Source organism: Physcomitrium patens, chromosome 2, assembly GCF_059467195.1.
Source record: "Physcomitrium patens ecotype Gransden chromosome 2, ASM5946719v1, whole genome shotgun sequence".
NCBI classification, from domain to species: Eukaryota; Viridiplantae; Streptophyta; class Bryopsida; order Funariales; family Funariaceae; genus Physcomitrium; species Physcomitrium patens.
Window position 1 is genome coordinate 17,109,794 of NC_143411.1, and position 26,522 is coordinate 17,136,315.

At 36.5% G+C, this 26,522-nt stretch overlaps 3 protein-coding genes across 9 annotated transcripts; 2 read left to right on the forward strand and 1 right to left on the reverse strand.

Moving 5' to 3' along the window:
- The first annotated feature begins 8,715 nt into the window (after nt 1–8,715).
- Nucleotides 8,716–11,633, forward strand: LOC112277417 (DEAD-box ATP-dependent RNA helicase 20). The gene is made up of 2 exons (XM_024509673.3): nt 8,716–10,409; nt 10,860–11,633. Exons 1-2 carry the CDS (start codon nt 9,044–9,046, stop codon nt 11,240–11,242), a joined length of 1,749 nt encoding a protein of 582 aa, XP_024365441.1. The 5' UTR covers nt 8,716–9,043; the 3' UTR covers nt 11,243–11,633.
- Nucleotides 11,634–12,935: 1,302 nt separating this feature from the next.
- LOC112277424 (uncharacterized) lies at nt 12,936–16,479 on the reverse strand. 3 transcript variants are annotated; one of them, XM_024509722.3, is made up of 9 exons: nt 16,255–16,479; nt 15,132–15,222; nt 14,848–14,922; nt 14,656–14,692; nt 14,408–14,491; nt 14,147–14,207; nt 13,769–13,869; nt 13,488–13,553; nt 12,936–13,373 (listed from the first exon to the last, which is right to left on the reverse strand). In XM_024509722.3, the coding sequence occupies exons 1-9, from the start codon at nt 16,319–16,321 to the stop codon at nt 13,272–13,274; spliced, it is 684 nt and encodes a 227-aa protein (XP_024365490.1). In that variant the 5' UTR covers nt 16,322–16,479; the 3' UTR covers nt 12,936–13,271. The 3 variants fall into 3 exon arrangements, with proteins under 3 accessions (XP_024365490.1, XP_024365474.1, XP_024365500.1); XM_024509706.3 differs by lacking the exon at nt 16,255–16,479 and adding an exon at nt 15,880–16,107; XM_024509732.3 differs by lacking the exon at nt 16,255–16,479 and adding an exon at nt 15,588–15,977.
- A 3,840-nt stretch (nt 16,480–20,319) lies between these two features.
- Nucleotides 20,320–24,584, forward strand: LOC112294338 (uncharacterized). 5 transcript variants are annotated; one of them, XM_090248163.1, is made up of 11 exons: nt 20,320–20,440; nt 20,806–20,891; nt 21,215–21,400; nt 21,590–21,625; nt 21,926–22,021; nt 22,251–22,394; nt 22,677–22,784; nt 23,116–23,167; nt 23,370–23,644; nt 23,972–24,027; nt 24,234–24,584. In XM_090248163.1, the coding sequence occupies exons 3-11, from the start codon at nt 21,296–21,298 to the stop codon at nt 24,244–24,246; spliced, it is 885 nt and encodes a 294-aa protein (XP_090104289.1). In that variant the 5' UTR covers nt 20,320–20,440; nt 20,806–20,891; nt 21,215–21,295; the 3' UTR covers nt 24,247–24,584. The 5 variants fall into 5 exon arrangements, with proteins under 5 accessions (XP_090104289.1, XP_024400442.1, XP_024400420.1 ...); XM_024544674.3 differs by lacking the exon at nt 20,806–20,891 and having other exon boundaries at nt 20,320–20,534; XM_024544652.3 differs by lacking the exon at nt 20,806–20,891.
- The last annotated feature ends 1,938 nt before the right edge of the window (nt 24,585–26,522 follow it).

The window sequence follows — 26,522 nt, forward strand, 5'->3', positions numbered from 1 at the left end:
GATTAGATATCACAAAAGTTAGAATTTCTTTTAATAGATCATAGAACCTCCAAATCTATGAAAAAGCTTCTAACACATAGCAAGCCAAAACTTAAACAACATTTATTTATTGGAGCTAGAGCATTTGTGAAGGCAGTCAAATAAGATACTATATTTGCTGTCTACGCAAATCAATAATCGAAATCTATGGTTGCCATAACAATAATTCTAGAGACATGTAAGAATTTTACAAATGAATTTAAAAAGAAAAAATATAGATATTTTGTTGAAGCATCGCCATTATGATTGTGTGATTGACCTTCAAAAAGGTGCTCAATCATTATTTAGACGTATCAACAATTTATTTCATAATGAACTTGCGACTTTAAAAGAGTACATTAAAGAAAATCTGGTTGAGAATTTTATTTGATATTAATCTTATGTTTTTTTTTTAATTTCACTTTCATTGTTGCATATAAATTTGAGAAACAATTTGCCAAATCTTCCGTCGTAGGATTATCAGCTTCTAAAAAGTCAAAAGTATCAAGTCATGGACGATAACCATAATTGGCAAAAGGTATTTGTTTTGTAGAAGAATGTATTGTGTTATCATAAGCAAACTTTATCAATGACAAAAGATTTGTCCAATCATCTTATTGATAGTTGATGGTACATCTTAAATACTCCTTCAAAACTTGATTAACACACTCTATTTATCCATTAGTTTGAAGATGGAATATCAAAGATCATTTTATATTCACTTTTAGAATCTTAAAAAGAATTTGCCAAAATTTTGATACAAACTTAGTTCTCCTATCTGATATGATATCCTTGGATAATCCATGATAGCAATAGATATTGTCAAGAAAGAGTTTAGTTATTTCATCACTTGTAATAGATTTTGTATATAGTACAAAATGTACTATTTTGATAAAATAATCTTCTATCATGAATATAAAGTCATAAGAACTTGAAATTAGAAGATCTATAATGAAATCTATAGAAACAAAAGACCATGGTTGTTCAAAAATAGGTAATGATTGAAGAAATTTGTAAGGTCAATGATAAAAAGTTTTTGATCTTGAACAAATGTCACATGACTGAACAAAGTCTTTCACACCCTTACGCATTTGTGGCCACCAAAAATCTCTAGATATAAGCTCCAAAACCTTATTGTATCCAGAATGTCATGCTCTTAAAATGTTGTGACATGCTTGAAGAACATGTAATCGTGCTTCTCCTTTTGGAATATATAATCAATCTTTGAAATAGAATAGGTTATTTTTGAACTCAAACTTAGAAGTATCTTGGAACTTGAAAGTAGGATTCTTATAATTGTAAACAAGAAGATCAGAAGACATACTTGATTGGATTTGTTTTACAAGAGTTGAATCAACAATCAATGTTGATTTCATTATTAGAAGAAGAAAAATGCTTTGGTTTCAAGAAAATCATTCTTTGTTGATTAAAAGATGCATCTCTTTCTTTTGATGAAAGATAAAAACATCTAAAAAGGACATCTGACAAATCTTATTGTTTTTCGAGTCGATATGTAATCTTCAAATCAAATTTTGATAAAGACATACTCTAATGGAATTGGTGGCGATTCAAAATAAGTGTTGACATGAAGTACTCAAGATTCTTGTGGTTTGTATACATGGTATTGTATTACATGTTGTCTTGCTCAGGAATGCACCACGCACCTAGCTCTAGAAGGTGAGGTTGTATTTCACAAGTATTCAAGATACCCTAATAAGTTTTATCTATATGAAAAGAATATAATCTAAATTTTAATTCAAAAGTGCTAAAAATACTCTTCTTAGTAGCCTTAAATATACATAAATCTCAATTACCTTGTTACTTTCATATTTAAACAATTTAGATTTTTCTTGTAAACTCCAATCCTAATCAATGAGCTTTAACAAGCTATAACATCCAATTTAACCGTCCACTTGATGTGGAATTTTGCATGCAATTATCAATGTAAGTCTTCTATGTGCTCAAGAGTTTTTAGTCCAATCCAACTTACAAATTGTGAGAAAACCTCCAAAAATTTCACTAACATCACTTGGCCGCCAACTTCAAAAGTGAAGCAGAAATCCCAGCAATGATTTCTTCTTTTTGAACCATTCACTTTGACTCAAAATTGGTGTGTAGCTTGATCTTCAAGTCCTTCAACACCTTGCCAATTTTCACCTTAATCTAATTTATAGATCTCCAAATATCACAGAAATCCTACCCAACCTCAAACTGACAACTACCAAAACCCTCTTGTACTAAAAACCAAATGTCTCTAAACCAAGCCATTAGATTATCACAAAATTTTGTATACACTTAGCACATCTAATAATCTAAACAATACCAAATTTTTGACTATAGATGTAACACTAATTGCACAAACTAGCCAAAAATGCTAGTCCTAATTATATTATATAAAATCCAAATCACCAATACAAACCTTGATTTTGAACAAAAATTATTAAGTCCTCAAAAATCCTCCAGGAACAATCTTTATGCCTCTGGAAAGAACTTCAAGCTAGCTCTCAAATCCTATCCATCGATCTTTGAATGAATCCCTAACTTGCCTTAGGTAGTCGTTTTACTAACCAAAGGTTTGATTTCGACCATGTCTCACAAACGAAAAGACCAATATAAGTCAAATAGAAAATAAACTGCAACATCTAAAATGCTAGAAGCTCTTTGTCATGAATTTCATAGTTAATCTCGATTGTTGAAATTTTTTTGGAATAAAAAGCAATTGAATGAATTTTATCATTTATTTCCATTTGTGATAATACGGCATCCAAAGCAAAGTTTGATGCATCTGTTTCTATAAAAAATATCTAAAAAAAATCAACGCGATACAAGATTGATGCAAAAATAAAAGCTGACTTCAGAGCTTTAAAAGGTTCTTTACTCTACTCAACTTTGTCTTTGCAAGTAAAACATGTAAGTGGAGCTGCAACTTGAGAAAAGTCTTTGATAAAGATCTAATAATAGTTAGCAAAGTCCAAAAAGCATTGGACATCTCTTACCGTTTATGAAATCTTCCAATCCATAATAGTTTGAATTTTTTTAGGATCCATGAAAAGTCCATTATTTGAAATGATGTATCCTAAGAAGTCCACTTGAATAGTGTGGAATATACACTTTTCTATCTTGGCATAGAATCATACATCTTTTAATTTTTGTAACACATAATAAATATGAAGTTCATATTTATTTATATTTTTAGAATAGATCAAGATATTATCTATATTAGAGACAACAACATCATCCAAAAACTCTCAAAAAATATCATTTATTAGATATTGAAAGTCCAATGTAAGTATATTTGTAAGTCCAAAAGATATGACGTTGTATTCAAAATGCCCATACCTAGTTTAAAACGTAGTCTTCTATTCATCTTTTTCTTTAATACATACTAGATTGTATGTTCTCCATAGATCTATTTTTTTGTAGATCTTAGCTTGATTTGGTTGATTAAGAAGTCCAGATATCAAAGGTAGAGGATACCTATTCTTGATGATGATCTTATTGAGTCCTTGATAATCAACATACATCCGCAATGATCCATCTTTCTTCTTTATAAATAAGATTGGAGTTCATGCTCGCAATTTGAAATGGTGTATGAAATTCTTGGCTAGATTCTCTTCAATATATTCCTTGAGTTCAGCTAATTCATTTTATAATAAACTATAGATTGGTTCAAATGGCGATTGTGCTCCTTCTTGAAGGTCAATTGACTAGTCATAGGAACAAAGTTGTGGAAGAGTATCCACATTCTTCTTTTCAAATACATCTTGAAACTCTTGATATTGGTTGGGAATGCCACTTGAAGTCTTTGCATCATTAGAAGTAGGTGTGACATAAATGACACAAGGTGATCCTTCTTTTGTAGCATGGAAGAAAGTTCTTGTATCTACAAACACAAGTTTTATTGTGCTAGTCTTATGACTTTTTACTAGATTAATTTCACTCTTAATTATACTTTTAAAGAAGTTAAGAGTATGAGAAATCCAATTTATACAAGGATTATACTTCTCCAACCACGATAAACCTAAAATGATTAGACTAGAACGAGATCTTATTATATTAAAGATTATGCAACTACTATGACCAATTATTATTACATCTATAGGAAGTATTTTAGAAGTAATATCTCCTAAAGACAACAAATGATTATCTATGACTTCTATATGAACATGTTTAGTTTTTTGTACTAATAGTATTTTAGGACTTTTAACAAATTCTACGTCACAAGCTAAGACTCTTGAATCTATCAAGGCAAAGGCTTTATAATTATTGGGTCTTAAATATACATCTATTATAAAATAAAGAGAGGATTCTAAAGAAAGGATAGGACCTTTATAAGAAATTGTATAAGATTCTAGCCACACGGTCCCTATTGTAGTTGGATAAATTTGTTTTCTAATACATTCTCTATTTTGTCAACTGTACTCCTTATTTTGTGGTTTCATCACTTCTTTGGATAATGTTGAGTAGTGTGTTTAGGATTTCTACAATATAAGCATAAACTTACTTAACAATGACAAGTCTTTCTTTGCTCGGAAAGAGGTTTAAAACATATCGCATCAATTTGCATATTTTCTACTTCTAAATGTATGTGTTGAGGACATGTTGGTATTGCCATCAAATTGTAGTAATGTTGAGGCCCATTTATGTGACTCTCAGATCAAAATTTAAAAAGTTAATTGTCGCACTTCACAACAAAGTCAATTGCTTGACTCAATGTTTGAGGATCATATAAATTAAGCATCAATTTATTTATTTCATATTATAATCCATAAAAAAAATTGGTTGATAAGTGCTACATCATTCCACTTGATAACAGTTGTAAGTTGTTCAAAATGTAAAGCATATAATGTTACACACCAATTGCCTTAAAAGAAAATATGGATCTTATTAATTGTAATACAAGAAACATCATATTCTCCACACATGGACTGTAATTCTACCAAAAATAATTTTTGATTATCTAATATTGCATCTCGTCGTTCAAGAAAAGATAAAAATTATTAAAAATCATATAAAAAAAATGATCCAAAACTAAAAAAAATAAAATTAACTCAAAATTAGAACAATAATTAGATATAAGAGAAGAAGGTCCTGACAAGATTACCTAAAATAAGTTGTCGAGACTAAGGATCTCCTCAATCTTGACTCCTATATATACTAGGTCTTATGAAGCTTCTTGAAAAGTTTCCATAAAGCTTAGAAATAAAGCAAGCCTAAGATCCTTCTTTGACAACTTCTTAAATCAACCAAAGCATCTTAGAACCTTCCTATGACCTTCTAAAACTTTCTTAGAATCTATTGGAACTTTATAAAATCTTCTTAGAATCCAATAGAACCTTCTAGAACTTCCTAGAACATTTTGGAGTCTTCTTAGATCCTATTAGAACCTTCTGGAACTTTCTTCAGTTGTATGTCCGTGACATAACCACGATAGTGCTGAACCTAAAAGAAGTGTACCAATGAATCTAACTTGTGATCTTAGAATTGAATAGCTTTGAGGTTGAAGTTCAATCACAAGTTGTACTTGATTGATAAATCCTCAAAATTTGGATCTTGTACCATCAAACTTCTCAGGCATGGCAACTCTTAGTTCTCTAACACTTGAAAGTTGTTCTACCATGGGTGAAAGGACATGATTTGGTGCAGATATTGAAGCAGTTCTAATCATCTCTATATCCTCACTTCCTGCTATTCTTGTTGATCCTTGTAGTAGTAAGCTAAGTTGATGCATTGTAAGTATCAACTCCCTCAATTGCTCTTGTATTTGTGCCATTGCACTCTTCATTTCAATAAGCTTTGCTATAATAATACTAAAAAAAATATCTAATATCACTTAAGACAAGTAGAAGAAAGGGCTTGAGGACAAAGAAAATACTAAGAATAATATCAGTTTAGAAGAGAGTAATCCACAACTTCTAATATACTTATGTCTTATCATAAAAAATGAGTAATCCACTTTTAATCAAGACAAGACAAAGCTCTGATATTATAAGTGTACTCTTGTCAATTGGTCAAGGACATGAACTAAAAGATGATGCATAAATCAATGAAATCAATGTCAAAGAAAAAGTAACAATATAAAAATAAGAAAGTACATATATTAAAAAGAAACTAGAATGGCTTATTGCTAAAAGACAAGAAAACTTGAGATTCTTGAAACTAGACTAGAAGCAAGAAAAGAATTGACAAGAGTGGAGAAGACTTCATTCTTGCCTCTATGTATACTATCTAATTAGGAGCTACGTGGCGATGTTCTATAGGACCTCTAATATGTGTTGACTTTGCATGACACATGCCTTAGCTTATATGACAAGTTTTCTACATGTAGGCCACATAGTTAGCTTATTCTTCAAGCTATTAACATGTGTGGCACATGGCCAACTTGTTGACCATGTTCCTAACCTAAAAAATCAATTAAAGATATCTATAAAATCAAAACAATGTCTATGAAGCTTCTAGAAAGCTTGTATAGAAGATATTATGGAATTGACATACTTTTACCTATTATTATCTAAATCACATAAGTAATTATTAGTTTACATGTGTATGTCCATGACATCTGGTCTATATCCTCCCTTTTTTCTAACTCTTCAAGACCTAGAGGTGTTCTAATAGGTTTCTTGTATTTTCCATAGACAATCTTCCATAAATTCTTATCAATGAGGACAATTAATTTTTTTCCTTCCACAAGTATCAATTGTCTCCATCAAATTTCTCTATAATGTGATATTCCATTGCCATCTTATAAGAAATATGTTCTAAATAGAAGAAATTGGAAAAATGGAAGAAGAAATAGAAGGTGAATAGAAATAAGATCTAGATAAGATTTCACACTTACTTATAGACTTTTTGAATATTAATAAAAAAAATCTTAAAGAATTCCTAAAAAAAATTAAATATTTTTAAAATGCGTGAAATTATATCACTAGCATTCTCATAAAAATCTAATCCAAAATTCCAAAAATTATAATTTTGAGAGCTTTCTTTGTATAACTAAGTCTAAAAACTTTAAAATAAAATAAAATCAAATCAAATCAAATTTAGAGCTTCTTGGTCTTAGTAGAGTTCCTTAGATTGTATTAGCTTTGTTCCCATTACCAAGTCCTACTGGTATTGGTGGATCCTACTATTGGTGTGATCAGATCAACAACTGTAAGCTCAGTACCTATTGCTTCTAGCAGTGAAATTTGAAAATGTTCTTTCTCCTTCAAAATTAATGCCTCGTTGCTTCATTTATGAGTTATCAAAAACATTAGTGGCTTGAGTTCTAGGCTCACTAGAAGTTCAACTCTTCTCAAGCTAATGCAAAAAATAAAACCTCTTCAAAATTGATCAAAAGATTAAGTCTTATAAAACAACCTCAACTGATTCACTTAAATCCATCAAAGAGTAAATCTAGAGTACCAAGGCTTTGATACCATGTGAGAAAATAAAGAGGAAGTGTATTGTTAAGATAGAAGTTTTATGAAGCAAATACAAAAGAGTTTTCTACCTTACTATCAAGGATTCAAGAGAACAAATGCTTAAAATGAACCTCTACTTCTACTTCTTATATAGCAAAAGTCCATAGTCTAACCACATGGACTTTTTAGTGTAAACATACAAACAACTAGCCTAGTCAACAATGTCCAATTAACATGTGGACACTCGTTTTGTTAGGCCATGTGACGACTTAGTAGGCTACGGTGGCTAAATGGTATTACCACCAACAAATAGTAGCTACAACTTGTCAACTAGCAAAGTGGTGTCAACTACACATTCTACTTTATTTTGAATAGGGGTTACACACTCTATAAACAAGACATATGGATGTCTTTTTGGCATTGCAAGTGAGCTTACAATGCACTTCTATATGTAGTGGAAAGCTTGCCTCTAAAAATTATAATGGAGATATAATAAAAAATTGAAAAACAAATTCTGCTTTAAATTAGTGATCCAAAAAAAAAAAAAAAAAAAAAAATACATTAGAAGTTGAACGACCATCTATTCCACAATCAAATGTGACAAGAAATATTGCAAATATTTGTTTGTGTTAAGAAAAACATGCCAATGATATAAGTAGTTTGTTAAAAAAATTGCTAAGCTAAGAAATAGATATTTTAGACTCATATGTCTTACATGGAACACAAGAATCTATATTTGATTGTTATTTTCAACAAATCGTAACATCAATGTTGTCATATACCACAATAAATTAGTAACGGTTATGTTTTAAATTGAATTATTGAAAAACAAGTATTTTTTTTATAAATTGTGTGCATATGACAATAACCTCCTTAAAGGTCAACAATTAAACATCTCTATTAGGAACAAAAAGGTACTCCCAAGGCATAACCTTTACAAAAAATTGACTGTACCCTGGTGTGTTACAGCCTATATTTACCAATTTCAAAGCCAAAAACCTGGGTGGATCTACTTCTGGCCTAACCTAAAAACAAACCAAGCACACACACGTAGTTGGAGGCTGACTGGGAGTTTCATCCACGTGTGCATCCCACTCTTCAGCTTGGTCGCAGGTCGTTCGCCGGGCATGAAGGACTGAGAACGAGCTGGAAACATGCTCAAGCCCATGTCCGGGTTCATTCCAACTGGAGGCACGACAATCTCCGCTTCTTCCAAAGTGGGTGTTTTTGTATGATGGTCGCGGCTTTAACACCCTCGCCACACTGGAACCAGGTCGAGTGTTCCGACAGAGCAATTCCGGGACAAAATTTGCCACATTTGGAGTTGTGTCGGAGGGGGACGGTCAAACCCTAACGTATGGTATTGTCACCATATTGCTTCGCCGTGGTGCTCAGTGAAGGGGATAACGGGAGGGGGGTAGGTCACGCGCGGTCGTCGCGATTGGGGAAGGAAGGGGAGGCCGGCAACGTAGATGGTTGAGGAGGAAGGAACGGGAGGAGGTGTACTGGACGGGGAGCGGTCCGTTGAGGTCCAGGTTCAGGTTTGCGCGAGGAGGAATTTGGATACATTTGGTTTTGAGGCAACAGGGGGAGCAGGACAGGGAGATTGGAAGTAGGTAGCCATGCCCTATGTCCCTCCACATCTGAGGGCGGGAGCCGCCTCAGCAGGAGCAGCACCGGCGAGCGGTGGCGCAGCACGCAGAGACGGAGGAGGTCGGGACTCGTATGGCGGCAGCTTTGGAGCGAGCGCGGGTGCCAGGAGGTCATCGTCGGAGGTTTCGTTCGGCAACGGGGGCAGCAGCTACGGAAACGGGTATGGGCAGGGGAGTCGGGAGAGCAGCGGTGGGAGCAAGGAGGGGAGCGGAGGAGTGCGAGGAGCGGGGCATCCCGAGGTGGTGTGGGCGACATGGCAGCCTTCGGAGCGCGTGCAGAAGCTGCAGCCAGAGCAGATTGCGGAGGTGAGGGCCAGGCTGAATGTGGACGTGGAGATTGCGACCGGCTCGGAGCCGGCGCCGGCTCCCATCGAGTCGTTCGAGGACATGTGCCTGCATTTGAGCATCATGAAGGACGTGACGTTCCACAATTATACGACGCCGACGCCCATCCAGGCGCAGGCTCTGCCGGTGGCATTGTCGGGGAGGGACTTGCTGGGGTGCGCGGAGACGGGGTCGGGGAAGACGGCCGCGTTCTCGCTCCCCATGATCCAGCATTGCCTGGCGCAGCCCCCGATCCGCAGAGGGGACGGCCCGCTGGCGCTGGTGTTGGCGCCCACGAGGGAGCTGGCGCAGCAGATTGAGAAGGAGGTGAAGGCGTTCTGCCGGTCGGCGGAGGGGTTCAGGACGGCGATCGTGGTGGGAGGGACCAACATTTACGAGCAGAGGTCGGAGCTGCGGGCCGGCGTGGAGATAGTGGTGGCCACCCCCGGCAGATTCATCGACCACTTGCAGCAAGGGAACAGTTCGCTGTCGAGGGTGTCGTACGTCGTGCTGGACGAGGCGGACAGGATGCTGGACATGGGTTTCGAGCCTCAGATCAGGGAGGTGATGAGAAGCCTTCCGAAGAAGCACCAAACGCTACTGTTCAGTGCAACCATGCCGGAGGAGATCGAGGCCTTGGCTCAGGAGTACCTGGACAACCCGATCCGGGTGAAGGTGGGTCGGGTGAGCAGCCCGACGGCGAACGTGACGCAGAACCTGGAGAAGATCACGGAGAAGGAGAAGATCGAAAGCTTGCTGGCTCTGCTGGTGGACGAGCACTCGCAGTCGCTGGACACCAATCAACCACCGCCTTTGACGATCGTATTCGTGGAGCGGAAGGCACGCTGCGACGAGGTGACGGACGCTTTGGTGGAGCAAGGGCTGAAGGCGACGGCGCTGCATGGGGGGAGGAGCCAGAGCGAGAGAGAGGCAGCACTGAGGGATTTCAGGAAGGGCACCACGAACATTCTGGTGGCGACGGATGTTGCATCGCGAGGGTTGGACGTGACAGGTAAATGGGTTGGTGTTGTTGTTGTTGTTGAGATGTGGAGTGGGTCGAGAGCAACGTTAGTTCGCGGTGGTCAGAGGATGGTGTTCCTGGGCATGCCAGTGAAGAGTGGGTGGAATTTCGCGGAGAGGGGGTGCAAGTGCAGAATAGGATAGGGGCCAGCAGCAGTCGGATTTGGTGGGGCGGCCATGAGCGAGGAGTTTCGAAGTTAGGGTTGTTGTGGTTTGCACGGTCTGGTGTCGGACTAGTTGTGAGCACGGATGTCGTGGCGGGGGTGCAGTCTTGTGTGTATGTGTCTGGATGCCGTGGTCGTTTGGTCCGCATTTTCGCATGGTGAGATTTTTGTTGGACTGGGTGGGCAACCTGCACTGGAGCAGAATTGGTGCGGACGTTGGCGGATGTAAGGCACGGGTTTGTGCGCGCTGTAACGAATGTGGGAAACCTGGGTGGCAGGTGTGGCGCACGTGATCAACTTGGACCTGCCGAAGACCATGGAGGATTACGTTCACCGGATTGGGAGAACAGGTCGTGCAGGGGCTTCGGGACGAGCAACGTCGTTTTACACGGAGCGAGACATGTTCCTGGTAGCCCAAATCCGAAGGGCAATCACGGAGGCGGAATCCGGGAACGCCATGGCGTTCGCGACGGGCAAAGCCGCGAGGAGGAAAGAGAGGGAGCAAGCAGCGGCGTTCAGGGAGGGGAGGGTGGCTCCTTTGGGAGTAGCCCAAATCGGTGCAACGACGGTTCGTGTGGACGACAAGTACAAGCACATGCTTTCTGCCGCGGCGGATCCGAAGAAGGGCGAAGGTGCAGCAGACGACGCATGGGAGGACTAGTGACATGACTTGGCGATGCAGGCGGTTGCTGTTGGCGCAGGCATTGCCGGGGATCAGGAAGGTCGTCGGGAGTTTCTTTTTATTTTTATTTTTATTGTTTCATTATTTCTTTTCAAAGAGAAATAGTTGTAAATTTTGCGGGATTTGATATTCAGCTTTCACATCGAGATCTGAAAGCAAGCGGGCGTCGTTCCCGCGATCGTTTCAGCAGCCGAAGTGTGAGGGGACTTGAGCGGAATGTGCTGTAGCTGACACGGGACTGAAAGTAAGCAAACTACAGCCCCGAGGGAGTGAGAAATGAATGAACAAGCGTCATCGCACGCGATCGACGATGTGGTGCTCTTTTCTGTGAACCAAGGTTTTTGAGCAGCACGGACGTCGTTTCCTGGAAGGATGTTGTGTGTTTTGTTTACAATGCTTGGAGCTTTTCGGGGTGTTTAGTGGCGGGGTGAGTAGAAAGGGAGCGTCCGTCCGCATAATGGAGTGGGACGTTTCGCCGGAAGTCGAGCGTGTTGGTGGTGGTCTGGGTCAAGTGGTGATGTGCGGTTTGGCTTGGGTTGTATTCGGGAGGCTTCAATGGAGGTGTATGTGTGTTCAGAAGGTTCATCGGTGTGGTTCATTTCGGGGGGTTGGGACGTGAATGGAAGCCTGGTTCTGGTGCATTTGAGATAGGTCAACGTGGACTGTGGATGGGGCGGCGCTGGGAACGCGTGGTTGCGAAGCGCAGAGCGGGGAGGAAGTGGTGTTGTATGGTGGCTGTGGTGTGGAGTCCAAGTTTTACAGGTGCTCCGTTGGAGTGTGGTCTGTACGGATGGGCATGGGAGCAGCGTGTTGCCATACATGGAGATTGGGAGGAATGTATCAATAGTCGGGATCTCGGGTGAGGAGGTGGACTGGTGGATGGGTGATTGTCACGAGTGGACGGATGGGATCTGACATTTAGGGGTTGGAATACCTGAGTGTGGTATCCTTGGACGAGTTCATGTTGGAGGCGTTGGAAGTAGTGGTCACCATTTCAGGTTGATGGCGGCAGTTAGTTTTCTGAAATGGTCTTAGGATCAGTTATTTGTGGGATCCGGCTCATGGTTCATTGGTGACTACGCTCTTAAGTGGCAGTCGCATTCAACTTTGTACTGTCTTGTTTAGGTGCATGCTCGCATCACGTGTGAGTATGCGTATGATGTGTTATTTTACCGGAATACCTTGATTATGTTTCTCGGATTTTAACAACCCCGTCACCAGGAGCTGGACGCGTGCCAGCACTTACGCCAGTTCTCCAACTGCCGCTGGCTATGTTCTCTTCGCAATTCCTGGTTTTTGGAGTCAAACTGAAGTTAGCCTCTGCCTTAATATCATAGAAGGGACCGAGTTGGTCAACGGTTACGTAGGTGAACGCAAGTTGTTCTGTTTTGTCAGGCATTGTGCAGAAACCAGTTGGCAGACGAACGAAATCACCGACAGGAGGGTCCATGCTAACTTTTGCATTGCCGAGTATCGAACCTAATGGACTTTGTATCAAAGTACGTAGAGACATGTTGCTTTTGGCACCCAGTGGCGTGAACTCTGATCTGTTTTAGTTTCAATTATTTAAAAGCCGGGGCATAACGATGTGATGGATTAGATTCTTATTCTGGGACATGTCATACTCGTGTGTGCATACAGTCAACGGACTTAGAGCCTCATATCCCTAACATCATTGTAAAAATCTAAATTTATATCCGCAATGAGCAGCAGAAAGGACCATAAATGGAATTCGACGTGAGCCTCTCCCATGACTAGTGATCAAAAATCAAAATGTGGCACTAGATTATATCAAAGCTTGCACTGCTCTTTTTTTCAGTGAGAAAAGATAAAGCTATTGGGAGCAAGATTGTGGGTTTCTAGAGGTACAATGATCATGATAGACGATTCTATTACTACGAGCAAGGGTCAGGTTCTCATGTTGGCCATAAGTCCTCTAGCACCAGACCCCTCTTGGTCCTCGAGTATGAAGCAATTGAGATGCTCTAAATCGAGTAAAAAGTAGATATCATGACTTGGTTACCATGCCCTTCTTAGCCCATTCCACGTAATTATCCAAAAGCAAAGGCCATGCTTGACTTTCGTCGTAGTTTCTGAGGTCGGGCTTAATCTGCTCATAAAAAGCGTTGAGGAGAAATGATCAAGATAAGTAGCGCAGAGCATACAAAACATCATAGATCTGATTTCGTGCACACTAATGGGCTTATATTCTCAATTTTCATACCTCATCACAGAATCGAAGGAAAGCAGACCACTGATCCAAGTTCATAGCCTTGTATTCAGATTGTTCCTGGATGCATTCGTAGCAAATATGAGTTCAGAAACAATGATATATTCACAATAAACAGAGAAAACTCAGAGGTAATGTAATAATAGACATGCAATTAACCTTTTCGTTATTTCAAAGATACACCACACTTCCTCTCCATAACTAGTGCTTTCAGAAATATGTCCTCAGTGATAACCCTGTCAACTCAGTCATACCCAGTCAATCACATTACGTACCTGCAAAAACCGAAGAAAAGATGCCACATGTGGCCGAGAACCCAATACCAAACTCAACATCTGACAAGCCGTTTCCAAATCCAATGTTTTCTGACGAGGTTCTGTAGAGAGATCGAATGAAACAATTTAGAAGAAGACGCAAGGCATCAATCCTTGCTCATGATGAGAATGTTGTCAGTGTTCTTGATTGTGAGGGCTGTTTACACCACCCCAGGAAATTCGCACAAGCCAGCAGTTAAAAACTCATTGTCAACATTCCATCGATTGCTGAACATTGGAATTCACATAATGAGTTCGAGATTTTAAGCAGAAAAGATTATTTCCGAAGTATAAGTACTACAACAAAACATAGTGAATACTTTGTACACAAGAATTTACCTGTTAGGCAGTACTTGAAAGAAAACGTGTAGAAGTCTTTAAAATTATACGGACTCACCATCTGTAAACAGCCCTCACAATCAAGAACACTGACAACTTTCTTAGAAGCAAGTCCCGAAGAACGATAAATATCCGAACCGGCACGAAGACAGTCACAACACGGTTCTAAATCGTTTTAAAATTACGGCATGCTTTGTACTCGATATGTTACACAAACTTGAACAGCGAAAAGAATTATCTACATCCTGAAAAGTTCTGCACCTCTTGTTGCAGAGATGGAAGAGCTTTCCTCAGCTTGTCGAGACTATCTACTCGCATCGACTTCAATCCTTTCCTCCATTCTTCCTGTAGAGATACCATGAGTATGGCAGTAACTAATCTGCAAGTAAAATTTTATTTTCCAAGAAATACCTAGAAATGCACTCTTTGCACCTGGGGACATGCGGTAACAGCACCGAGTCTGCCTACTGAAGGTTATGCAACAGGTAGTAACATGTTTTAATTCTTACCAATGAGAAATATCCCTGCCGAGCAGCCTGCAACTTCCTGCAATTACATTAAAAACGTCAGCTACTTGTAAAAAAAAATTAGGTCAAAGAATGCAACTTCCGCTTAGGAAAAGCACACAGTTCTCTAAAAGCATGAGTTTACAGACCATACAGTTACGACAAATTCAAATGAAAATAATTAGAAGTGCATACCATGCCAGAAGCAGAATTCGTACATCTGTAGGAGGAACTCCAAGGTCTTCACACAATGCTTCAATACCTTCAGGCCTACACAAGAATTTTATTATCCCCTGGTTCGACATGCTCATCCTATAGACATTGACCGCATATGCAATTAACAAATACGGCAATTCCAGAAGTCGGCTTAGTGATGACAATGTTGCAATAAGTACGAGGGAAGGCAGCAAAGTTTTTAAGAAAATCGATAAAGAGAAAATATGAAGTGCACGTGAAGACAGGAATAAACGCCCACTCACCCTATACAATGGTCTTCGGCCTTATCAGCATACTGATTGAAGAAACCATCAATTTTCTCTTGTTCTTTGGCAGTGGCTTTGTTTACTGTTGCTGCTCGAACACAAACATCACATGACATTTCCAACCAATTTTAGGCCACGAAAATAAAATTTGCTACCATGTCCCCTTTATTTAGTACAAAATGAGTCTGTTGAGAGCCCAGGAGAAGCTTTTACAAACAATTGTGACCTCGCAGTTTTTTTATTGTCAAATTTCACCTAAACATTCGGATCTTTACAACCGTTAGCCGTCTTCCTCTGAACGAAATTGCCAGGAATATATAACACTACAAGTCAAAGCTAGGCTATCCACCTCAAGTGGAAGGCCAGGGGTCACAGAATCTCGAAGTGTTAGTTACTTCAGATAATACATTCCAACAAGATCGAACTGCAAGGAACATAAAGTGAATTAAACACCTGCAGATTTAATGCGTAAGATATAAGTTAATGCAACTGGAATTCGAACCATGTGAATTGTTGGCCTCTACAAGTGATCGACGGTAACGACTTCTACGTGCCCTAATATAGATTGGTATACTTTAGTGAGGATCACTAGATGGCACAAATTGCACTTCATGAAAAACGACGCGCCATTCTCGTTACTACCAGCGTGTTCGGACAGCAGATTCGAACCAGAGAAACGAAAAAAAAAAACTTGATTTACGCTATACAGAGCTCACAAATGGAAGGAGCATCCAAGTGTCTCTACCAGTGCCTCGGCAAGACAGATCAACAATATTCAAGAACACCTTGCGGAAGTAAAACACATGAGAAGCAGCTTCGAAATTCAACGAATCGCGCATGGCAAAATCTTCACATGGCAGTCCAAGGAAGGGAAGGAAAAACTAAATAAAAAAATAAAATAAACAAGGAACAACTAGCCAGATGCGAAACTCCATCACGACTTCTAAGACTGAACACTGTAATATATCAGAGGCGACACCACCCACGATGCAAACGACCTAGAAACTAACTCATCAAATCCTATCCCCGAGTCGCATCCTCGTCATTACGTCGTCCTGTGCCATCAATTGTGCGCAGAGCTACACAATTCACAAAAAAATATTCAAGGGCAACCACTCACCAGCACCAGCAACGCCAGTGGCGGGGTGGAGGAGCACCCATGTTCTCCTCGTCGAAGACCTCCGCATCACTTCCCAATGTAATCACAAGCGTTCACGAATGCAGAGGAGAAATAAAAAAACTCTCCACCCTGACACAGAACACCGCCAAGAATCAGGATCCTCCTCACAGATTCAAAGACGGGCAGCACGTCCCCGGAGCGGTGCACAAGAAGGGGAGTGGCATAGTTATGAAGCGCAGGAAGGAATTGAAGAGGGTGGAAGTATATAATGGAGCGTGTGTGGCAAGAACAGGGCTGTGGGGGCCTCGAAGGTCGCGGCTTCGGCGAAGTCTACTGATTAAGGGATCCATCGTCCAGGCTGCTCGTCCTCCCCCATGACTCAGGATTGCCACTCGCAAGTTGATTGGATTTCTGCAAACTCGGCAGAAGCGTGGGCTTCTTCCTCTTAGGGTTCCACCTGGATTTGCTTCCCTCCTACGTGGCACAAAATATAACTTTAAAACTTTGGTATGTTTTAATCAACTTTTAAAAGTAAGAAGCATTGGGTTTTCCTTATTCTTTTTCTTATTGATATATTCCTCTTTTCTAGGTGGAAACATATGTGTAATTTGGTTGCATTCAATATATGATGTTGTAACAAAGTGTCTTTTAATAAACAAAAAAAATCAAATAAATACTAAATAAGATTGCATAAATATCCGTCTCTGACAAATTGCTAAAATTGGTTACAATGATATTGCTTGTTAAACGGTTCTAGGTTTGGTATTGCATAGTTAATTTGGTATTGAAAGCATTATTATATTGATTAATTGAATGGTTGATCAACTATATACAAACAATATTTGCTACAAAAAAGGCACTAAATATCTAGTAATAATATTAATTAATATTAGTATATATGAAAAACATATATATATATATATATATATATATATATATTACAATCCCACAAAGAAATCATTTGCAAAATAAATACAGTGCATGACTTCAATATAAAATGAGTAACTAACATCCACATACATTTCCATACATATAATTTGATAATTCTCAAAAGTAAAACAGTATTACCAGTTGAGACACTTTTCTACTTATTTTGATTAAAAAAAAAAAAGAAAAAAAAAAGGGGGGGGGGCAGAGTTGTATATACAAAAAAAAAAAAAAAAACAAAAACAAATTTGTATATATAAGTAGTTCCAAGCTCCAACAACCTTTCCCATATTTTCTTATATAATAGAAAAAAGATACAAAAAAAATAAAAAATAAAAAATAAAAAAATTTGCAACTGTTAATTTTTTTTGCAAAAATAAAAATACTAATAGATTTTGTACCAAAAATAAACTTTTTTTTTACTTTTTTAATTGTAATTTTTGGTTTCTTGATTTTTTTAAGAACAAGTATGTTAAACTTTGATGACTACAGATTTTTTCTTTCTTAGATAACTATGAACCTATAATCTGGTGGAATGACTTCGTGCCCTAAAATACAAGGACCTTTAATCTTGATGTAGAACAACTACTAAATAAGAAGACAAAGTTTGATAACAAGAAACCTAACAATAGAAAATTAGATTAATTTAAAAAAATCATTAAGTCTTATAGACTGCCTTTTAAAAGTATTTTAAGAGATAATTTGAAGTGGCTGTAGTTTTTGCACTAAACAACTACTACAAACACATCCAACTTTGGACTAATGTGATGAATTGTATTAATAGATGAGATTTTATGGATATTATGCAGTAATTGAGGTATGACAAAATATCAAGCAGACAATTCTTTTTTTCTAGAACATCACTTGTTAAAGAAAAAGAAGACAAATTAACTTGATTTGAATAAAATTAGAGGTGATTAAGTTAATGTGTGCTAAGGATGCCATTTCATTTCTACTTGTAGAATTTATTTAAAGGTATAGATGATATTGCAAAGATTAGGAAATCCAAAACACTAGACTTGCTCAAGTTAAAATAGAAGTTATTAAAATAAAATCTTAAGTACAAGAAAACTATCCAAGCTTTTTGCCAAAATGTTTTAAAAATGTTTCTAATAAAATCTAATACAATGGGATAATTGACAGAGAAAAAGAAAATTAGGATTATATCTTAATACAAGACAAATAGATTAGAGAATTTAAAATATGTGTATTTTTAGTTTTAAAGAGTAAAAATAAAATTATATTTACAAATTTTAGAATTAAAGAATGAAATTAGAAGACACACATGAATCAAAAAAGGTTTAAAAATAAATATAATATATATCTATTACTATTAATTTAGAATATTAGTAAAGAAAATAAAATTATATATTATATTTTATTATTTAAAAACATATAAATAATAGTTTGGTTAAATATATATTAAATAATATAATATAAGCAGTAGCATTTAATCAGGTTTTATTTTTCTTTTTTATTCTTTTAAATAATGTAGAAGTCTTGTTTTGAAGACCTTTTAAAATAGTAATGATACAGGTTAGTTGTTATGATTTGTGAGGTTTACTTAGAATATGTTTTTGTAAAAATATTGTAACACAGATCATAATCCATATTTATATTAATATTCTTTTAATACTTTTTAAATATTTATGTATGTTTATTTAATAATATTCTTAAATTTATTAATTAGGATAGAAATATCTAAATAATTTATTTGATTGTTAAAACTAATTTTTCAAAGGCATATGAAAAAACATCACAATATTTTTATTTTTTTATTTTTTAAATTATAGAAAAATTGGGTTTCTTGTCTAATTTTAGAATATTGGTAAAAATATAATTTGTATAGAAAACAACCTTTGTATATATCAATAGAACATCAAACATCAAATTTTCTTATATAATATAAAATGGGAGATTATTATCTTTTAATATGACACTTATTATGTATTTTATTGGATGTTATGAAAGGTATAATTTAAGTAGCACCAAAAAAAATATTAACATGAGAGAAATTAGACATTTAGATAGTGAGGCATTACAAATATTCACTTAACATGCAATTGACTCAATGACTATAATTCAAAGAAATTAAGAGATAGTCACTAATATTATTAATATTTTATATAATATTAGCCTACCTTTAGGTCTCATTATCAACTTGGCCAAATTATAAATTATTTGCAAGTAAAAAAATTTCTTAATTAAATTTAACCAATGAATTTGGTAGAAATAAAATAAACTTGTAATGTTTCATAAAAATCAACATATTTGAAAAAATAACTGTTTACTTTTTAACTCTTTTCTGAAAATAATCATTTAATTTTTTTTAATATTTTAAGGTAACAAAATTATTCATTTTTAATTTCTAATAGATTAAGACTCAAAACTTAGAGAAGTCAAAAGTTGCTAGAAAATCAACTACATTAAAGAATTAAAAGAAAAGATTTCTATAAATTTTAGATAAAAAAGAAGCCATGGTCATATTATTGTTAAAATAGGTCATGAATGAACTATTAGAATTCAAATCCAATATCCAAAACGTAATACAATTTAAATAATATTGATTTATTATTAAATAATATTAAATAAAATTGATTAAATAATCTTGATTTAACATTAAATTTCAAGAGCATCCTGTTCAAGTTTTATAGTTCTGTAAGAGAAGTGTTAATTTATTTAGTTTAGGGGATTGAAAAGATATTGTAAAAAGAATAATGAACATCCTTTTAATTTTTTTTTTATTAATATTTTTGAAACAACATAATTCGTGACGAGTCATTGCTATGAGTACACCCAATACTTGTTTAAATATTATTATATATAAAAAAATTGGTTTTTGTCAACAATCACAAAATCGTAGAGGTCATGAGCCGGAACCTTCCTCTCAAAATCCCAACAAGGACACCCCGCCGAAATGCTTCACGACGACCGATACCCTGCTTGACACCCTGACTCCAGCCAAAACTCACGGGTATTTATGTGCCTCTTTCTCTCTTTCATTCATCCAGATGTGGATCCCCTTGCCAGTCCCTCGCAGGCGCAGTAGAATCCATGGACCTTGGACATATTGCGTCCAGCGGTGCCTCCTTAATGTTCTGGCATCAACATCTTCTTGCCTTGTAGCTACCATTCATTTCAGTGAATGCCGGGAGCGAAGGCGAAGGTATCCCAGATGGCGACTAGACCCAAATACTACGCTGTGAGGAAGGGGCGCAACCCTGGAATCTACACCACTTGGAAGGATTGCAGTCATCAGGTCTAGTCTTGTTTGTGGTTTTGAGCTTTGGCTTGTCCTGGTTATTTTTGGATTGAGGAGGAATCCGTGATTCTTTCGGCGCGTCACACATCATGTACGCGAGATTTTTCTGAGGATTGAAATCTGGCACTTGAAAATTGGTATTGGATTTGGGGAAATGCGTGTTAGTATTGACTGGTGTGTTTGCTTTCTGAGAAATAAGCCTCGAGGGATTGTTATGAAGTGTGAATGCCCTAAATCAATGATGTAGAACTGTGAAGGTTATTGGTTAACTCTATCTTGATTGCGTTTTCATGGAGCTTCGAGCGGGGCGTGTAGAGGTTAACCTAGTGTAATTTCGACGCGTGTATGTGAATACCTTGCAGCCTCTGTATCAGGAGATTTGAATTTAAGTGATGCGCGGAAGTTAGGAAGAGTGTGAGAAGCACACGCTAATTCACGCATTCCCTGGGTTCAAGCCCCTAACTCAGCTCATGCATTTTATGCAGAGTGAAGTTGATAATCTATGCAGTGTCACGCAGATTGGGCCAGACTGTGTTAGAATTGTGAACGGCTTACATAATTTAAAGCTAATTAGGCTGTCATTTTTACTGTAGAAATCAATAGCTGTTATGGTTCAGTCGTCCAAATAAATGGGCGCAAGGGTATGCCATCTGAGAGGCGCTTTTGCCTCTGTTCGAATGGAACGGTCTAATATAATGGCGATAGCGAGGACTGAAATCATGGACAGATGTGGCTATGTTTACTGATCAAAAACTTGTGTTGAGTCATCAGGTGCATGGATACATTGGGAATCAATTCAAGAGCTTTAGTTCTCGAGCTGAAGCAGAGCAGTACTTGCGTGGCGTTTCGGCAATGTCAAAACCATTGTCAAAAAAAGCGAAGTCTCCCAAATTGGTGAAGGTCAAGCGCAGTCGGTCCCACCTACCTAAGCTAACTCAACCGACTTCAACAGCTGAGGTCCTGCATGTTCGAACATTTATTTCTCGTATCACCTGAAAATTTGAATTTCCTGTGCATAGAGTCATAATAAGAAGAGCGTAGAGTGAGGTAGGATCAGTAGGGTTGATTGTGGTGAATGATGGGAATGGCGTCTTTCATCCACCTAAATCTGATCCTTTTTCTAACTGTTAATAATTTGTTTGACAGGTTTTAGATATGAAAGTCGTGCCGAAAGACCAAGCAGTGAGTTTACTGGTCCCTAATCAGCATCCATTGCTGGAATAGATTTTCAGTATGAATGAGACACACCTTACGTAGCTTTGGTATGATGAGACTACTTCACCGTCGCTGGGTTTTACGGAGGTTTTGTAAGGCGTAGGTAGTCTATTGTAGAATTTGTAGACTTTTGCATAACAATGCTGAAGAGCTTGGGTTAAAGTATCGTAGTGGCACGAAGTGTATGTGCTATTTGTACTTTGAAGACGAGTATATGTGTACATGCTGGAGTCCGCAGTACTGTTAAGATTTTCTTGTTTCTGACAGGGTGATGTCTATCAAGTTGAATACGATGGCGCTTCAAAAAAAAATCCAGGTCCGGCTGGCGCTGGGGCTTTGGTGCGCCGTCCTGATGGATCTGTGGTACGTTCTTTCTTTAGAAGGGATATTGATGTTCCCGGATATTCATGGGTCGTTGGTTTATCATCATTTGTTCGTATTTCTAATCCACTGTGCCAGTTTGGTGTTTTCTATGAAGTGACAGTTGCTGCTGGGCAAGGTACTGAGTTGAGCATGAATCTATGTTGGACACAGACATCACGAGTTCCTGAATAGAAAATATTTGGTTGCATTGTCTCGGTGTGTACCATAGGTGTGTGAGCTTAGAGAAGGAATTGGGTCTGCGACCAACAATGTAGCAGAGTATCGAGCGTTCATATTAGGCTTGAAGGGAGCGCTTGATAGAGGAATCTATCGTGTGAGGGTTCAAGGAGATTCTAAACTTGTCTGTGAACAAGTATGTTCTAAACCTTCCAGACTTATCTTTCTAGGTTTGTTTCTAGGATTTGCATATAAATGCTATTCTATGGTACTTCGTTTGTTTTCCAGCGTAAGCGGTGGATGTGGAACCGGTAGTATTAACTCCTTTTTGTTGTCCTTGTGCGATTTCTTCTGCTGTTATAGTAACGGAAGTGAACATCGTTTGCTAAATTAATGCATTGCTTATGTTGGAAAGATATATCCTTAACACTGTTCGTACACATGTATTTTCGATTTGTGATGTTTATATGTGGCGCAGGTCTTGGGTAGATGGAAGGTAAACCAACCCACACTTGCCACCTTGTGTAAGGAGGCTCAGAGCTTGATTCAACATTTCTCAGAATTTTCCATACAACATGTTGATAGAGTAGGTTCTACTTACTCTGAAGTTCCCCTACATTTACTTTGTCGTCCTATGAATCAGCTATTAATCTATTGTTCAACTTCGTGACTTGCATTTGCTGATATTATTGTCACAAATATGTTCAAATTTGTAAGGCCTAACAGAAAAAAAAGAAAAGAAAGAAAGAAAAAGAAAAAAACAAATTATCTTTCGATATCGTCACGTGGGCTATTCGTTTGAGATTCTTAGTACAATGTAGTTACGGTTAGTTCTGAACTTCGGTCACGTCTCTAGTGTCTTATTATGTATTCATTCATTTGTAAATTGATTTGCAAATACCTTCTGCTCTGTACAGGAGTTAAATTCTGCAGCTGATCAGCTAGCAAATGAAGCTGTGCTTCTACCAGGTATGACAATTTTCCGGCTTGAATAGAGTTGAAGATTGTCATTGGCGATCTTTATCAGCATCTTTAATAGCATCATTATCAGTGTGTACTCAAATATTTTTCAACTCATCGTAGTGTCTTCTCTTGTGTTTGTTGTCAAGCAATTGTAGATGCTTTAGTGTTTATGATATTGCTAACGTGTCATGCATTAAACCTCTTGCAGAATCAAAGTTTGTGAGCTCATTTGACCGAATAGAGGCGCGCGATAGAATGGTAGCGGCTGAGGCAGCAACCTTGGGTGATGGATGCTGGCGACGAGATAGGGAAAGAAAAACTTACGGGATTTTCGATTTTGCAGAGTGTTCTAAGTTGCGATTAGCCTGCAGGTCGTACTATATTAACTTCCGCTCTTCTAATGTGATCGGAGCCGAAAGGTTGCGGAGCCTTTTTTCCCCTTACAAAGGAACACGAGTAAATTTATTAGCAGCGAGACCTAGGGTATGCTACGCTTGCCTTGCAGTTCGAATGTCCGTTTTGATATCACTTGCTTTATATAGCATATTTTGCACATGCAGAAGCTTTCTTTACACATGCTTATTTTCAAAATGCCACTCTTATTCTGCATGTTCATCAAAATATTTAAAATCTAATATTTTAAAATTTCGGTTTATTTTATTACTACTACTATTATTGTTATTATTATTAGTTCTTTTCTTTGGTCTCTGCTTTGATAGTTGTCTGCTGTCTCTGAAAAGGTGTGTCTGCCTTGAGTGCAGAATAGGTTTAGAATTTAGACACCTAAGTTTGCATTTATTGTCTGCACAGGTTACTAATACAAGTTGGATTTTGACAAGAAGGTGTTTCGCCAACATGGCTATAAGGTAGAATTCAATCTGCTACGCATGTCCTTGATTCTTCTTACATGTTATGGGCTTCATTTTAGATACCAGAAATTTATTGATTGACATGACGATTGTGCAATTTACGAATACTGCACTATGTATGGGATTTGCAGAATACTACTTTAGAGTGCTGGACAATGTTATCCTGAACGATGCAACTCATGACTTTGGAAGTTGATGTGCAGACTACGTCTATGATTCTGGCTCGATCCATTCATAAAGGCTTGGAACATCATACAAACATCAAAATAGGGCTGGAGACATTTGGCCAAGGCACGTGCTTTTCTTATTTTTAAATCGTTCTGGTCTGGTGTCTTTAGATATGGAAATCTTAGAGCTCCTAGTTAAGGTCTTTTTCGAAGTGAACGTTTTGAAACCAGGAAGGACGTGATATGGATTACGCTTGTTATTCTCAAGCTAAGCTTTACAAGTTTCGAAGTTCAAATATTTTTTTGTAGTTTAAAAATTGAGAGGTTAGAGTGATTTGTAGTTTGGAACCTCTATTTTCAAGTAAAGAATTTTGAGAGTTAACAAATTGGGATGATGAGTCTTTTTTGTGAGTAAGTTATTTTAAAGCTGAGCAAGAATTTCTTTTGTCATCTTATGGAGATTGAATATTTTGCCGCTTTGGAAATTTTCAAAGCAGTCGTAAGAAGTACTGTTATGTGCTAAAACAATTGCGTTGTTTTGGTTTTTAGTGAGTAAAACATTCTCAAGATGACTTTACAGCAATCTAGCTTTAAAAATATGAATATTTAACTTTTCAACCAATTATTTGTAATTTTCAATGAAGATGGATTGTCATCTTGAATTAAAATTGACAAGAAAATATATTTTCTCAATCGTGGGGTGAATTTCTTTTCCATTTAACTGCTTTATTACACAAGGTCTTGTAACCATTATGTCTTCTAATCCTTTTTTTTTTAATTAATTTTAATCAAAGGTTTTTAGTGACTTTACTTTTATAGTTAAGGATAATTATTGCTAGAATTTTTCAAATACAACAAGCCAAGGCTAAAAAATTAGTACAAGAACTTATCTAAGAGCATGATGATTCAATGCCAACATCAAAATTTGTGGCCCCATACAATGCTCATCAGCAACCACATATCAAGTTGATTTTTTAAAAATAACATTAAGTTTTTACAAGCATTTAAAAAATATTTTATTTTTAGAAGTAATTATATATAAAAATTTAATATCAACCATATGGACAACTTGAATTTTTGAGATTTGAAAACAACCTATATATGTTAGAAAATTGCAGACAACCTATATATGTTTGTAGACAACCTATATATGTTAGAAAATTGCAAAAACTAATTTTTTTCTTACTAAACTAATAAGAATATTATTGTTAGTAAATAATATAAAAAAACAAATTAGCTTATTACAAGAGACTTAACAAAAAATTATTACCGATTGGTTATAATTGATATCGGGATGAGCACTAATAGGTATAACATAAACAAAGCAAGTAGCTTTTGAGAGTTCATCCAATTAGATTTTTATATCACAAATGTTGTGATTTTATTTATTTATTTATTTTATTGCTTCATTAATATTATTAACTTTTTTTACTATTCTATTTTTTTTTTTTTTTTTTTAGAATTATTAGTATTATTGATGTAAAATTTAATTACTTTTATTTTATTAAGGATAATTAGTCATTTTGTTGTTTTGTGTTTGTTATCAATAGGCTAAGAGTATTATTGATTGATTAAGAATTAAAGTGAACAAAAGAATGTAGATGGTGGCAAAAGTAGCAAGAGAAGAATATATGCAATTTGTCTTTAGTAATTTAGTAAACTAACAAAAATGACATACCAATTGGTTTAAGACATTGTTGTTGTGCTATCCAAGAGAATAACAAACTATGTAATATGGACACAAAAAGTGAATAGATATTCAATTGAATAACTCACATAACAAAAAGTATATAAAAGATTTTAAAGAAGGTTTATAAAAGTTAATTTGCATGATGTTATTTAAAAAATACCATCGCAATACCTTCCATTGGAAATTTATTTTTTTTGTATTTAAAATTTATTTCAAATTAGTTTTATTTTATATTTATAAAAAACTAAATTTATATTTGATGTTGCTATTGGAGATGTAATATCATAAAAAATATTATTTAATAATGAATTATGAGTAGTAATACAACCTGACTAAGAAATGAACAAGTCTATAGATTATTATACTTGTAATCAATAATACCAAATATACAAGAATTTATAAAATAAACTTCATCTAAGTAGATTAGAAGAATAATTTTCTATTATACCAAAGATGATCCTTGCTTAATTCTTATTTATAAAAAATTAAATTTTTGAAAAAAAAAGAAGGCTTGAAGAGCTCAAAACCTTCTAAGAAGTAAGGTTTTACCATAGCTCATATTTTGGTGGTTTTACAAATAAGTAACAAAAATTATCAATCTTATTTTTTGGTTAAGTTATTAACATATATAATCT